Here is a 13,310-nt window from a genome sequence, read left to right as displayed (position 1 = left end):
GGCAGCTTCCATTTGGAGCAAAGGTCCTTAAGCCACAGGTTAAATACAGTAATGTTCTTTGTGGTCACATTTCTCTGTTAACATGTGACTACTAACTTGCATCACTTTCTGCAGAACAGCTAAAAGATTTTTTGTGTCCTAGAAAAGAAAAGTTGTTTTAGTCATGTCATTAGTACAGTACATAAACCAATACCAATTTTGTATGACATAATGGCCTAATACTTTGTCTTAAGTGGTTCTGGAGATCTTCAACTCTGACTCTTTCCTCCGTCTCCAGGAAGAGTACAACAGTTCTGGATATTCTGTGTTGATGTGAGAATCTATCGTGTGATAAAGCTCACTTTTGGGGTTACACATTACATTTCCTACTTTCTTGATGACTATTCTTATTGTCCATTTGCCCTTAAGTGAGCAAAAAGTCTCTTCTATCTGAATAGCACTTTAGCTACTACGTGGGAAATTCCCTACACTTTTGGAGATGAAATGGAGTCCAAAACTGAAAAGAGTCTATTTAAATGAAATATGCATCACGCATGCATATTTACTTAATTTAACTTGTATGTCTGTTGGTAAAATGATAAGATCAAAATGACATGCTATGTTAAAAAATATTTTTACACATTATGGAGAAAAAAAATAGGATTTGTTGACAGAATGAATAAATGAAGTCAGAGTGGACTCTTCTGAGCATAAGCACCAGTATAGACCTTATGACCCTATTAGCCTTTGTGCTGGAAAATTTCATGTGGCATGTACTTCATCGGTTCTGTTTTTAGATTATCTGTTAAAATGGTGAATAATAATTCAAATCCTGGGCTTGATAATTGTTATATCAACAATGTATGATTATGGGGAGGCAGTCACCTTAGATAGTTGGGCTAATTATGATAACTGCAGCTGAGCCAGCAAACAAAATATGAATTGATAATGCACATCCGCGACAATGAGTTGGACTTTTGAATTTTGTTGGAGTCCAGGATCATGGGGAGTGATCAAAGTGGAACAGGGTGAATATCAGATCACTTCTTTGTACTCTATTTGATTATGGCCATTCTCTATTTGATTGTAGTTGTTTGGTGCTATTGTTAAACCCAGGTACTTGCCCAGGTTTGTCGACATTATTCTTCTATGTTGCCTCCTGCTGTTCTTATTTATAGGATGTGGATGATGCTGGCAAGGCCAGTATTTATTGCTCATCTTAAATTGAAGATGGTGGTAAGTTGCTGCCTTGGATTGTTGTAGTCTTTCTGACATTTGTTTGGGATATGGTACCAGGATTTAGGCCTGGTAACTGTGAAGGAACAGTGATGTATCTTTAAGTCAGATGGGGAACTTGTATACAATGCATGCACAGTGTTCATTTTTGGTAGAGGTTACAGTTTAGCAGTGGATTGGCAATACAAGTGGAAACACTTGAGGACAAGACTTTTCAGGAGGCGAGACAATTACCACATGATACCTGCTTCTGATGTACAAACTGAAGTCCTGAAAATACTCAGCTGGTCAGGCAGCATTCTGTAGAGAGAGAAACAGTTTACATTTCAGGGCAATGACCCTTCGTACCCTGCCTCTGATCTTGTAGGTACAGTATATATGTGGCTAATCAAGTTTCTGATTAATCTAAGTTCCCTCCAGGGTATTGCTGGTAGTGCCATTGAATGTCAGGGATAGGTGGTTAGATTCCCTCTTTATGGAGATGGCTGGTGTCTTATACTTGTGTGGCACAAATGTTACTTTGCACTTATCACCCTGTTCCTGAATGTTATTTAGGTCTTACTGTATGCAGGCATGGATTGCTTTATTTACTTGATACTATACTTAGAATTGTACCATGCAATAAGCTCCTTTTGACCTGTCCAGTTCTGTTAAGCAATTATGGTGCTGGATCAAAAATGTAATGGGCCACTTACTTATCCCATAAAATCACTTTGCCAAACTCTTATAAATAAAAGCTTATTTTGAATGAAATGGATAGTGTGGACTGAACTTGGAACTTTTAATGAGTTTTGTTTTCTGATTACAGTACACTCTACCGTTGGAGCTGATAAGCCAACAGAACCTTACAGAATGGATGGAAATTCTGAAAACTGTTGTTGATAGGGATGTTCCTCCTGTAAGTTGTTACTTTTTGTTTTTGTTCCCTCTTCCCTTCTCAGGTTGGTGAAGTATGTGAACTGTATATTAAGATGCTCTTGACCAAGGCATATGGTAGATGAGTAAAAATGAAGTGAAATTAAAATTGAAGCACTTTTTTGGGGGACAAAACAGAGGATTTAGGTTTCAAATTTTGAAAGCCATCATAATCAATAGAAGTTTGTGGGAGGTGGTGATGTTATTTATTAAAATATTAAACCACTTTAATAAAAATATTATAATTTTATGGTGATTTTTGATTCCCAAGTGATAAACATAGGCCATCACAATTAGTTTATAATGCAAGAGAAATGAACTTAATTTTGAATAACTCTACTGACTAGTCTTGCACAAGTAAAATGCAGCAATTTTAAATGTTTTTTTCCTTTTCCTGTGTATATTTCTCATAACTTTTTAAGTGTTGTATTTTGTATTCCTTGGATTTTCTTCTGTCATCTTCTGAAAATGGACAATAGTAAATGTCATAAACTTGTGCTTAATTGGCTTTTTTTGCTGTAAAGATTTGTTTCATAACCAGTTATGAAACTGAGCTTTGCACATTGATTTGATCTATGTACACTATTCAGACTTTTTGCTGGTGTGGGTGTGTTTTCAATGGGCTTTTATGATTGAATTTGTTGATTTTTTTTAAGGAAACCCTTCAAGTTGATGAAGATGATCGACCCGAGCTTCCTTGGTGGAAGTGCAAAAAATGGGCACTGCACATCTTGGCCAGATTGTTTGAACGGTGAGTTTTTCAGTGTTTCACAGTTATTCAATAAGTTATACAAACTTGTTTTCTATTCTCAATTACAGCACCTTACCCAGTATATTTTAAGAAAAAACACCTGGTTCTAAATGTTCCTGCTTTCTGTGATTTCAGTTAATACCATAGCTGTCTGTTATTCATAATTGTGTCAAGAAATTGTTGAACTTTGGGGATATTAGAGCTGAGCCAAACCTCACAATGCGCAGTTTTCACACTGGAGCCAGAAGAGTCCCTAAATAATAATTAAGAGTCAAAATTGAGGCTACTGTTATTGCTTGCTAACTCTGTTCAAATGAACTTGCATCAATGAGTAAGTACTGATATGTATTTGTATCACCAGGTATGGAAGTCCGGGTAATGTTTCCAAAGAATACAATGAATTTGCTGAAGTGTTCCTCAAAGGTTATGCTGTCAGTATCCAGCAGGTATGGTATTATTTCCACACTATTTCTTAGCCTCATCAAAATCTTGATTTTGTACTTTCTGAGAAGTGATGCTTTGTCCTGTGTGTTTTACCTTCAGCTTACTAATTGGGAGGGGTAAATACCTTAGTATTTTTAAAACGACTTTTTTTTCCCACAATTAATTGGTGGAGAATGTTTTCCCAGCTTAGTATTTATCTTCATTCAAAACTATTTGTGACTAAGTTAACATGCTTGCACCTAAAATTTACACAAGTTGTAACAGCTGTCATGTCATTTTGATTATCCTGTGCTGGTGATCATACAGTAGAAATAATAAGTGAAGGAATGAGACTCATATTTATATAGTGCCTTTTGCTTCTGTTTGAGTGTCCCAAAATGTTTTGTAGCCAATAATTTTAGATCCAGTCATTGTTATAGTGTGAGAAATGAGGTAGCCAATTCTCACACTGCAAGTTCCCACAAAACAATGTGCTAATACCCAGAAAAGTTGTTTGAAGAACCATGACACCAAATAACTCCCAATTTTTCTTGAAACTATTGTCATTTGATGGACTTCCAGATACTCTGTTTAACGTGTCTTATGAAAGACAATTGCATTATAGGACTGCCACAGTACTTTCCCGAGTTGTCAGTTTGGATTATGCTCAGAGCCATACAGTAATCTCTTGTAGATTCTGTGTTGACCATGTGATTTCAGATTTTTGTACTAGATGATATTAAAATATGTATAATAGAGATCTATAATCAGTGTATCTCGTTACAGGTGCTGTTGAAAGTTTTGTATCAATACAAAGAGAAACAATATGTAGCTCCTCGCGTATTGCAGCAAACACTGAACTACATTAACCAGGGGGTTGCTCATGCTGTTACTTGGAAGAATTTAAAGCCCCATATTCAGGTGCTTGTAATACTTTTGTTTAATATGCTTTCTAATTGGTTCTGCACAGAATACATTGTAACCATTTATTGGTTAAAAAGAAATCTTTCATTTTTGTATGTAGATGGTTTATTTCTATCTTCAAAATAAGTACAGGTGACCAGACATACACTTGAGTGTTGTAGATGTTCAAGTCATGGAAATTTGCTCATGCAGAATACACAAATCACACCACATGAGGTGTGGACATCTTGCAGTTTCTATTCCACAGATACTGGTTGTCATCTTGCATTTTACCTGAAAGGGGGTTCTTAAGGTAGTCAGATGGTTGACCCAAATTCCGCTTGCTGCACGTTTGCAGTGCTATGTTTATGTTTTACTATTTCTGAACTGATGTTGTATCGTACAGCACTGGATCCAGCTAGATATTGAATATAAGTGAGACACTAAACTGTCAAGTCTTCTATTCCCTTTACACCCTCCCATATTGCTCCCTACAAATTCCAAACTCAGCAGAGACTTGTTTCACTTTGTCTATGTCACCAGCTGTTATGTTAATGAGTTGAGAAATGTGAGAACATTGGGAAAGGTTAAAATCAGCATCTTGATTAGCACTTTCACTTCTGAGCGTACAGATCGAAAAAGCAAAGAATTTTCATTTAGTTCAGAGTTGCATGTTCACAAAGCTGCTGTTTAAATGTGAAATTCCTAGGTAGCAGAAAATTATATTACAAATTGTGGGGGGAAAAAAATTAATCAGCTTTATCTTGACTGAAGTGGTGAATAATTTTGAGAACACTTGGGATTCCCATTATTTCAGTAGTCAAATGTACTGAACGTGAATTGGGAAGGATTGAAATTCTCAGCTCAAGTTCAAGTTTATTGTCATGGGCATACATACCCAGGGTATAAATGCCATTAAAAATTATCTTTTTGCAGAAGCACAGTACATTAGAAACGTGACAAATGTGAATTACACTAACATAACATGATTCATCTCATGGTTTTGGGGAGCAGTAACTACTTCCTGAGATAAGGAAAGGGAAGACAATTGGATATAGTCTGTTTTATAAATTGGGTAATTCTGGTCAATACATTGAGAGCAGTGGTAATGTTAGTATCTGTTGTTGGAAAACTGCAGACAGTCATTGATTTGGCTCATATGAGTAATGGTCATCCGTGTAAGATATTAAAAGATTCTAATACCTATTGTACTGCACCTCAGCAAGAATCACCATCTTTTGGGGGGGGGGGGGGGAGCAATCGTGAAATTGTTAATTGCTGTCATTAACCACTGATTTTTATTTTGATAAATTAATTTAATTATTTGCCGTTCATAGGGCATCATCCAGGATGTTGTCTTCCCCTTGATGTGCTACACAGATGCCGACGAGGAGCTCTGGCAAGAGGATCCATATGAGTATATTCGAATGAAATTTGGTAAGTGGTGCTGTTTATTTCACTTCTGAGAATAGCGACTTAAAATTGAAGTGGCAGCACCTTTAAAGATTCAGCAGTTCGAATAAAAATTAAGTGGCCTTCTTAAAATAATTGTTTTTGCATCAAATATCTGAAGTTTCTGATTGACCAATTTGATACTGAAATTATGATCGCTGATCTTCTGTCTTACATTGTTTTTCCCATCCTCATCACCATAATTGGCTGTGGTATGGTTTCATTTGCATTATATTGTTAATGGATTTTGTTTTAGTCCATGTAGGCTCTGTTCATGTTGAGTAGAAATGATGGGTAGCAGTAGGGTCTCATTGACATTTACAATGGAGTTTGTTGGACTGAGCAGGATAGAGCTCCAATATATATCTTCAGCTCTAAGGGGGCTGATTTGGGTTGTCTGGTCTGGGATCAACTAATTTGTCTGGTCTGCAAGACTTGAGTATGATGCATTCCCTCCATCTCCTTTTCACCATCTGCCTGCACCACCCCCCACCCCCCTTCGCCACTGCACCCAGTCTGTTATATTAAATCTATAGCATTCCTTAGTTTTTTAATTAACCCTAAGGAAAGATGGTTGCCACAGTTTTTTGTTAGTATTTACTGTTTGAATATGTATCATATAGCCTTGCAAATCTTTTTCTGGCAATGTGTTATATTTAATGCTGTTTAACAGACTAATGCAGTTAATATGGGTAAAATGTATAAATGTAAAAGTAATTCAGTTAGTTTGGATCATTTAATGATGTCTTTAAAAGCTGAATTTGGTAATGAGTGGTGCTATTTTAATATTAAATCCTATGTATTTAAACATGTTTAATATGCAATTTGTGATTTAATCATAATTGAACTTATTTTTGATATAGATGTCTTTGAAGACTTCATCTCTCCAACGACAGCTGCTCAAACTTTATTGTACACAGCCTGCAGTAAGAGAAAAGAAGTTAGTATTTTGATGTAGTCTTTTAAAGTTGCTGTTACCCCTTGGTTTACAACAATCTCTGCTAAATGCCATGATTATTTACAAAGTAACTTCAAGTTACACTGAGAATATTAGTATGGAGTATTTTTTGTTGGGTTGTGTCTTGACCACTTACTGCTTGTGTAGAGTGCCCAGTGATATTTATAATAAACGGTAATTAACTTCCCTTATATTTATTCAGGCTGCCTTAGTGCTAAGGAATTAATTGGGGCAGAATTTAAGTGTATCCAGAAATTTGTCTGAAGTAATATGTAGATGACCCTACTAGAGAAGGGGCTACACTTGCCCAGCTTCAGTTTCTAAGAGGTCAAGTGGTTGATGTGCCAGTGGGGGAGTACTTTGGGACCAGTGACCATAATTCTATTAAGTTAGTTGTGGAAAAAGAGAACTAATCCTCAAGTTTAAGTCCCTAAATTGGGGGATGGCTAACTTCAGTGGCATCAGACAGGAACTCTCAAAAGTTGATTCGAAGAGGCTCCTGTCTGATGCCATTGTCTGGCAAGTGGGAGGCTTTTAAAAGTGAGATAGGAGGAGCTCAGGGCCAGCACTGTTGGTTAGGTTGCACTTGCAGAAAAGCACCCTCTCCAGCTTAATTACAAGTAACAATATTTAAGAGTCATCTGGGAAGATAGTTGATTGAGCAAGGCTCGGAGGGGTATGGTATTAATGCAGGCAAGTGGGATTCGTATAAATATGGTTGGCATAGACATGGTGGGCTGAAGGGCCTGCTTCCGTGCTTTTGCAGCAGTATGACTATGAATCTCAGTCCTTTTTCAAGCATTATTGAATGTAGAGGAATATAATCACATGTCTGGCGAGATTGAAAGACCATCTTAGTTCCTGCCTGGTCTCCAATTGATGTAGCATTGACCACTTAAGTGATCTGTAACAGTTTTTGGAATGTGAATTACCAGAATAACTCATAAATGTTTCCATAAAGGAACAAATAAAAACAAACTGGTAAAGAGTCTTGTACATTTATTACATTTTCCAAAGAGATTGGACAAAGGTATTGAAAAATATTCCCAATTTATAATTAGGCTCTATTAGTGATATTTAAAACAATTATACAAATATCAGATGAAAGTAATTACAATTTTTAAGAAAGCAGGGAAATCAACCAAAGGGTGGTAACTCTGGTGCAGGAGCAATACAGGTTATTAGGATTCTAATAAGTAATGAAGGTTTGGTGCCTTAGAATTGAGGGATCCTCTGGTCTTTCAATTTCACTAAATGGTTTAGATGGATATTTGGACACATTACAAATAGACACCTAGTTGGAAAATTTTGTTGCATTAGAAATTATTAGTTTCTGCTTTATGACTTGAATAGGTGGATAGATAATGCGCTTGTTTCATCTATCACTGTTTTTAATGTATTTGTTCCCATGTTTCTACTTAATATTGCAGCACATGAACATTATGAACTTCCTTGTGACAAAGCCTTTAAATTATTAATCTTTCTCTTATGATTTCAGGTTTTGCAAAAAACAATGGGATTCTGTTATCAGATACTTACAGAACCAACAGTTGATCCCCGGAAGAAAGATGGAGCTTTACATATGATTGGTTCCCTAGCAGAAGTACTGCTAAAGGTGATTAATATGCCACTATGATAAAGGACTGTTTTCATAGTTTTCAGTACTACATTGTCTCTTGCAAAAAGAATGTATTCTGCTGCTTTGACTTTTTAAACAAAAATGCAAGACAAGGTTTTGTAGAATGTTGTAATGGCAAGTTTTGCAGAGGAATGCATTCATATCTCTGGTCTTTTCCATGTCACAGATCAAGTGATCACTGTTTTTCTTTTGGGGAGAAGGTAAATAGATACCAGCTGTTGCTGTGTTTCAATGTGTAAAGTAAAAAGGAGACTGATTGTATCCTCATTGGGCTATTCTTGCATGATTCCTGAAAAATTTTTTATTATGGCAGCTAATGTGTTTCTAAAGATTAGTGCTGGAGAAGAACCTTACAATTTAAATAATAAACTCAGGCTTTATAAAATGCATTTCTCCCTTTGTCCATGTTATGTCCATGGTCTTAACTTCAAATCTGTTTAATCTGCTATGTTTATTTGCTCCTGAAACAGAAAAAGATTTACAAAGATCAGATGGAATTCATGTTACAGAACCATGTCTTCCCCTTGTTCAACAGTGAGCTGGGCTATATGAGAGCAAGGGTGAGTTACTTAAACATTACTCATTTCATCCCTTTTGCAGTTGTCCCAAACATCAAGGCAAGCCAAAATTAGTTTAACCTGTCTCCTTACTGTTTCCATGTAGTGCTTTGTTGAATTATTTAGGCAAGAACCAAGGCAAGGTAGATCTATACTGTGACAAATCTATTGGAATCATTGTCTCACAGAGACTAGCTAATGGGAATTATTGTGAGATGTTTTCAAAATTTGTTCAAGGTTGAAACTGTTTGGTCGGGTTTGCAAGAAACTGTTATCTGTTGTCTTTTTATTCTGATTTTCTTTCATACATACCAAGATATTTCAGAGTGGGTTTTGACATTATTGGGTGTAAATTTTGAAGTTCAGCATTGAAGTAGAACACTTCGGAATGGGGTTTATTATCACTGACATATGTCATGATATTTGTTGTTTTGTGGCAGTGGTACAGTGCAATACATAAAAATTACTAAGTTACAAAAATAAATAAATAGTGCAAAAAAGGAATAACGAGGTAGTGTTCATGGATTCATGGACCGCTCAGAAATCTGATGGCATCCGCTATAGACCTGTTGTGGCAGTAGGCAAATTGCAGCAGGTCCAGGTCCTTGCTCAGGCAGGAGTTAATTCTAGCCATGACCAACCTCTTAAAGTGCATCATCACAGTAGATGTGAGTGCTACTTGGGTGATAGTCGTTGAGGCAGCTCACCCTGCTCTTGGACAATATGTGGTGGATGGTGAAACAAAAAAACATTTGAAATTAGGCAGCCTATCCCTTTTTTAAATATCTTGATAAAGGAGAGATCCTGATATCTGGTTAGTGGATCTTTGGGTTTAAGAAGCAATGGGTCAAGAAGATGTGTCTTGCTGATACTGGGAGGTGATGAGCTGTAGGTCTGATGACACGAGGAGAAGGTGACCAACACCCTTCTTCCTCTGTCTTGTTCTGAGTGAGCGTGAGCTGGCGAATGCTGCTAATTTTTATAATTTAACTATACCTGCACAGATATTGGGGATTAGAAGGATGGCTGATGGGGAAAGAAGCTGAAGTAATAGTTATGGCACTGAATAAATTGGGAATATTCTGTTACCTGATCTTAAAAAGAAAGTTATTAGGTCGATTTTTGCTTTCAAATTAAAGCTAACTTTCCCTGGGATTCCTTAAGCGTAGAGGGTACAGCGACCTTGAGTACGGAACAAAAGCAAATTAAATTCAAAAATACGTCACAGTCCACCTCATGCACAACTATTATTTCACAACCACCTGAATGTTAACATGGATTGAGATCTTTGCAGCAGGTAAGTACAACTGAGCAAGGACTGTTTGTTAATTCTTCATTACTCCCAATCAACATGGCCTGAGCAGACTGTCCAGATCATCTGGCAGAATGCCTCATTGCCAGAACTCACCAACAAACACCAAGACCTCGCTTGGCTGGCGGTGAGAGGGGCCTTCCCAGTCAGATTCTTCCTGCATGGTCGAAACATCACTCCCAGCGCGTGCAGCCCCCGGGATGCTTGCACTGGGGACGAGATGGTCGCCCACCTCTTTGCAGGCTGTGGGTTTGTGAGGACGGTGTGGCAAAAGATGCAAGGATCCTTGTCATTTATCCCCAGCAGCTGCATAACAGGATTCTCTGATCTACAGACTGTTCCCGGGGACGTACATGGAGACGGACATCAACTGCTGCTGGAAGGTCATCAATACGGTGAAAGACGCCCTTTGGTCTGCCCGAATCTTGTTGGTCTCCCAGCACTGAGATGTCCATAGGAGAATTCTGCCGACTGGCACATTACAGACTGCACGAGTATGTGTTGAGGGACGCACTGAAGCTGGGTGCAGCCAGCGCAAGGGCTCAGTAGGGAAGGACTACAGTTTAGGGTCCTTTTGCCACTGGAGATGGAGGGGCGGGATCAGGTGAGGAAGCCCCTTAAATATTGTAAATATGGGACTGAGGTATCACCCCAGGGAGCCACATGAGTGGCATCTGTGCTGTGGCTCTTTAAAAAAAAGGTAACGCTAATGATTGATCTGTACATGAATGTTAAAGGTTTGCACTGTTTTATTGTTGTATATAGTTTGTTTTTTATGATGAATAAAGTTTATTTTGGAATAATTAAAAAAAAACACCTCTGGCATGAAATTATCACAAGTGTGAGTCTCATTCCTTCAAGCTTTTGAATTCTCTGTGTACAGTAATTGGAAAACTTCAGATTCTTAATGTTTGGTTTTCTCTCTTTTACTGTCTATTTTGTCTTCTGTACCTGTGACTGAAATTTGCCTCACACTTGCCTGTCTTTTCAGTGTTTATTTCCAACCCATAGATCTCATTGGTTAATGTGATACCCTATTAATTGTTCTGCCTGCTTAAGCACCCATTAGTTTTTCCTTTACAGCATCACTGCCAGGTTTTTACTTTCCACAGCTCTGAGGACAAACTTTTTATTGAGCTGAAGGATGAAGTAGGTGTAATAGCAGATGTCACTGGATGCCGTGGGGGGGTGGGGGGGGGGGTGGTGGTTGTAGCTGGCTGTTTCATAACAGTAAAGTGACTACACAATTGTAAATGAATTCAGTATTTCGAAAAGAATCTTCAAAATTGAGAAGCAATGAGTGAATATTATTAAGTAAAATATGCCAAATAAAATATATAATTTTAATTTTGGAAAGGAGCCTTGGGAAGAAACCTTAAAACTATTTGAATAAATTAGAAAAATTTTGACTTGAGATTTTCAGCAGTATAATACTTGTGCTCCATTTTCTCTACTTCTGTGAAATATCGCTTTCCCTGAAAATGAGATCCTAAGGATGCAACTGTCATGTCTATAGTTGCTCCTACAGCAGTTGTTTAATCTCCTTTATGACTTTCTCTCCATGGACCTTCGGTTCATTGTCCTTTGAGTATCTGTCCACTTTCTTTTGAAATTTAATTCTGGAATCAGTTCATGCCACTTTTTTTTAAGGTACAGAATTCCATGTCCCAACAATAACAATCAGTTTCAATACCAACAGTTATGGAAAAGAAACAATATGTTGCAGTTGTCTGATGCCAGACAATTGCTGGAAATTTGAATTTCGAGGAAATACCGTAAATACCCAGCAGATCAGGTGCATCCATGCAATGAAAACCGGAGTTAATGTTACAGAAAAACTTGTTTTCTCACTTTACCAGCTCTGACAAAGGATCATTGACTTTTTCTCTCTGCATATGCTGCTTGACCAGCCAAGTATTTCTTGCATAGTAATGAGGAGTACAGCACAGGAACAGGCCCTTCAACTCATGATGCCAATCTAAACTAATCTTATCTGCCTGCACAAGGTCCATATCACACTATATAAAGGAAATGGTTTGTTATCTTCATTTAAAACTTCTACTTGAGTACTACCTAATCTGCACTGTTCCAAGATGAACATCATAAAATCTCTGCAGCTCTTCTCCCCACCCCATCCCAACTTAATTGAAGTTCATTATCTTTGATAACATTCTATTAAATTCAATCTCTACTCTGAGACCTTTTTTTTGCTAAAGTGTAGTGACCACACAATACTACAATTGAAGCTTAACCATTAATAAAGTTCCAGCTTGATCTTGCATTTATATTCCAAAAATCATAGCTGCTTTATCCTTGTTTTTTGTTAATCAAAATCTTCAACTGAAACTGAAGTGCGTAAACTCGTTAGAGATACAGACGATCCAACAGTGTTCTGCACATATCAATTTGCAGCGTTATCGGTATTTCCTTTGAGTTACCTATAGAGGATAAGGCCAGTCATTTATAACAGATAATGAACATTGGAGGTTTAAATCATTCTCAATGCCATGGCTGTATCAGGAGGCTTCTCCTCCCAGAATCTTTCAAAATGTGTTTACCATAACTTATCCATGGTTGCTAGTGGAGGGTTTACATTAGTGGAAATATGATTACAAAGGAGTATTTTCTGTTTTTAATTAAATGCAGTAAAGTGGTGGGTACTGTAACACTCATTGTAAAAACTAGTTAATTTGTGTCATTTCAGGCTTGTTGGGTCCTTCATTATTTCTGTGAGGTTAAGTTTAAGAATGACCAGAACCTTCAAACTGCACTGGAGCTGACACGAAGATGCCTGATTGAAGATAAAGAAATGCCTGTGAAAGTGGAAGCAGCTATAGCTCTTCAGGTCCTCATCAGTAACCAGGAGAAAGGTAATAAAACCCAATGGGAAACTTAATGTTTGTTTTTCTTCCTTTGTGAATGTTATATTGAGGGATACGTTATTCCATATTTGAACTTAATATTTTCATAGGTAAGTGCAACACTTTCTATTGACATTAATTCACTGTTTGAAATTAGAATTAATACTGTCAGAAATCTTGAGCAGGTGCAGGGTTTCTCTCTAGTTTTACTCTTGTGCTTCAATGAATGAGTGAATTTGCAATTCATTTAACCTTGCTCATTGCAAATTGAGAAGTGCCTACATAAATTGCATTTTAAAATATTATTAATCAGCTATGAAGCAT

The 13,310-nt window shown here is 37.2% G+C and overlaps 1 protein-coding gene across 1 annotated transcript in view; it reads left to right on the top strand.

Moving 5' to 3' along the window:
• The window catches only part of ipo7 (importin 7), a 43,639-nt gene that overhangs the window by 17,621 nt on the left and 12,708 nt on the right, over positions 1–13,310 (top strand). The window contains exons 6-14 of the mRNA XM_052029604.1: positions 2,024–2,113; positions 2,787–2,881; positions 3,243–3,327; positions 4,091–4,225; positions 5,545–5,644; positions 6,523–6,599; positions 8,116–8,232; positions 8,727–8,816; positions 12,830–12,995. Coding sequence (XP_051885564.1) covers positions 2,024–2,113; positions 2,787–2,881; positions 3,243–3,327; positions 4,091–4,225; positions 5,545–5,644; positions 6,523–6,599; positions 8,116–8,232; positions 8,727–8,816; positions 12,830–12,995 — 955 coding nt within the window. The remainder of the gene's footprint in view (positions 1–2,023; positions 2,114–2,786; positions 2,882–3,242; positions 3,328–4,090; positions 4,226–5,544; positions 5,645–6,522; positions 6,600–8,115; positions 8,233–8,726; positions 8,817–12,829; positions 12,996–13,310) is intronic.

The sequence above is a fragment of the Pristis pectinata genome, chromosome 14 (assembly GCF_009764475.1).
Source record: "Pristis pectinata isolate sPriPec2 chromosome 14, sPriPec2.1.pri, whole genome shotgun sequence".
NCBI lineage: Eukaryota > Metazoa > Chordata > Chondrichthyes > Rhinopristiformes > Pristidae > Pristis > Pristis pectinata.
The sequence above is the reverse complement of the archived record's forward strand: the minus strand, read 5'-3'. Positions and strand labels throughout refer to the sequence as shown.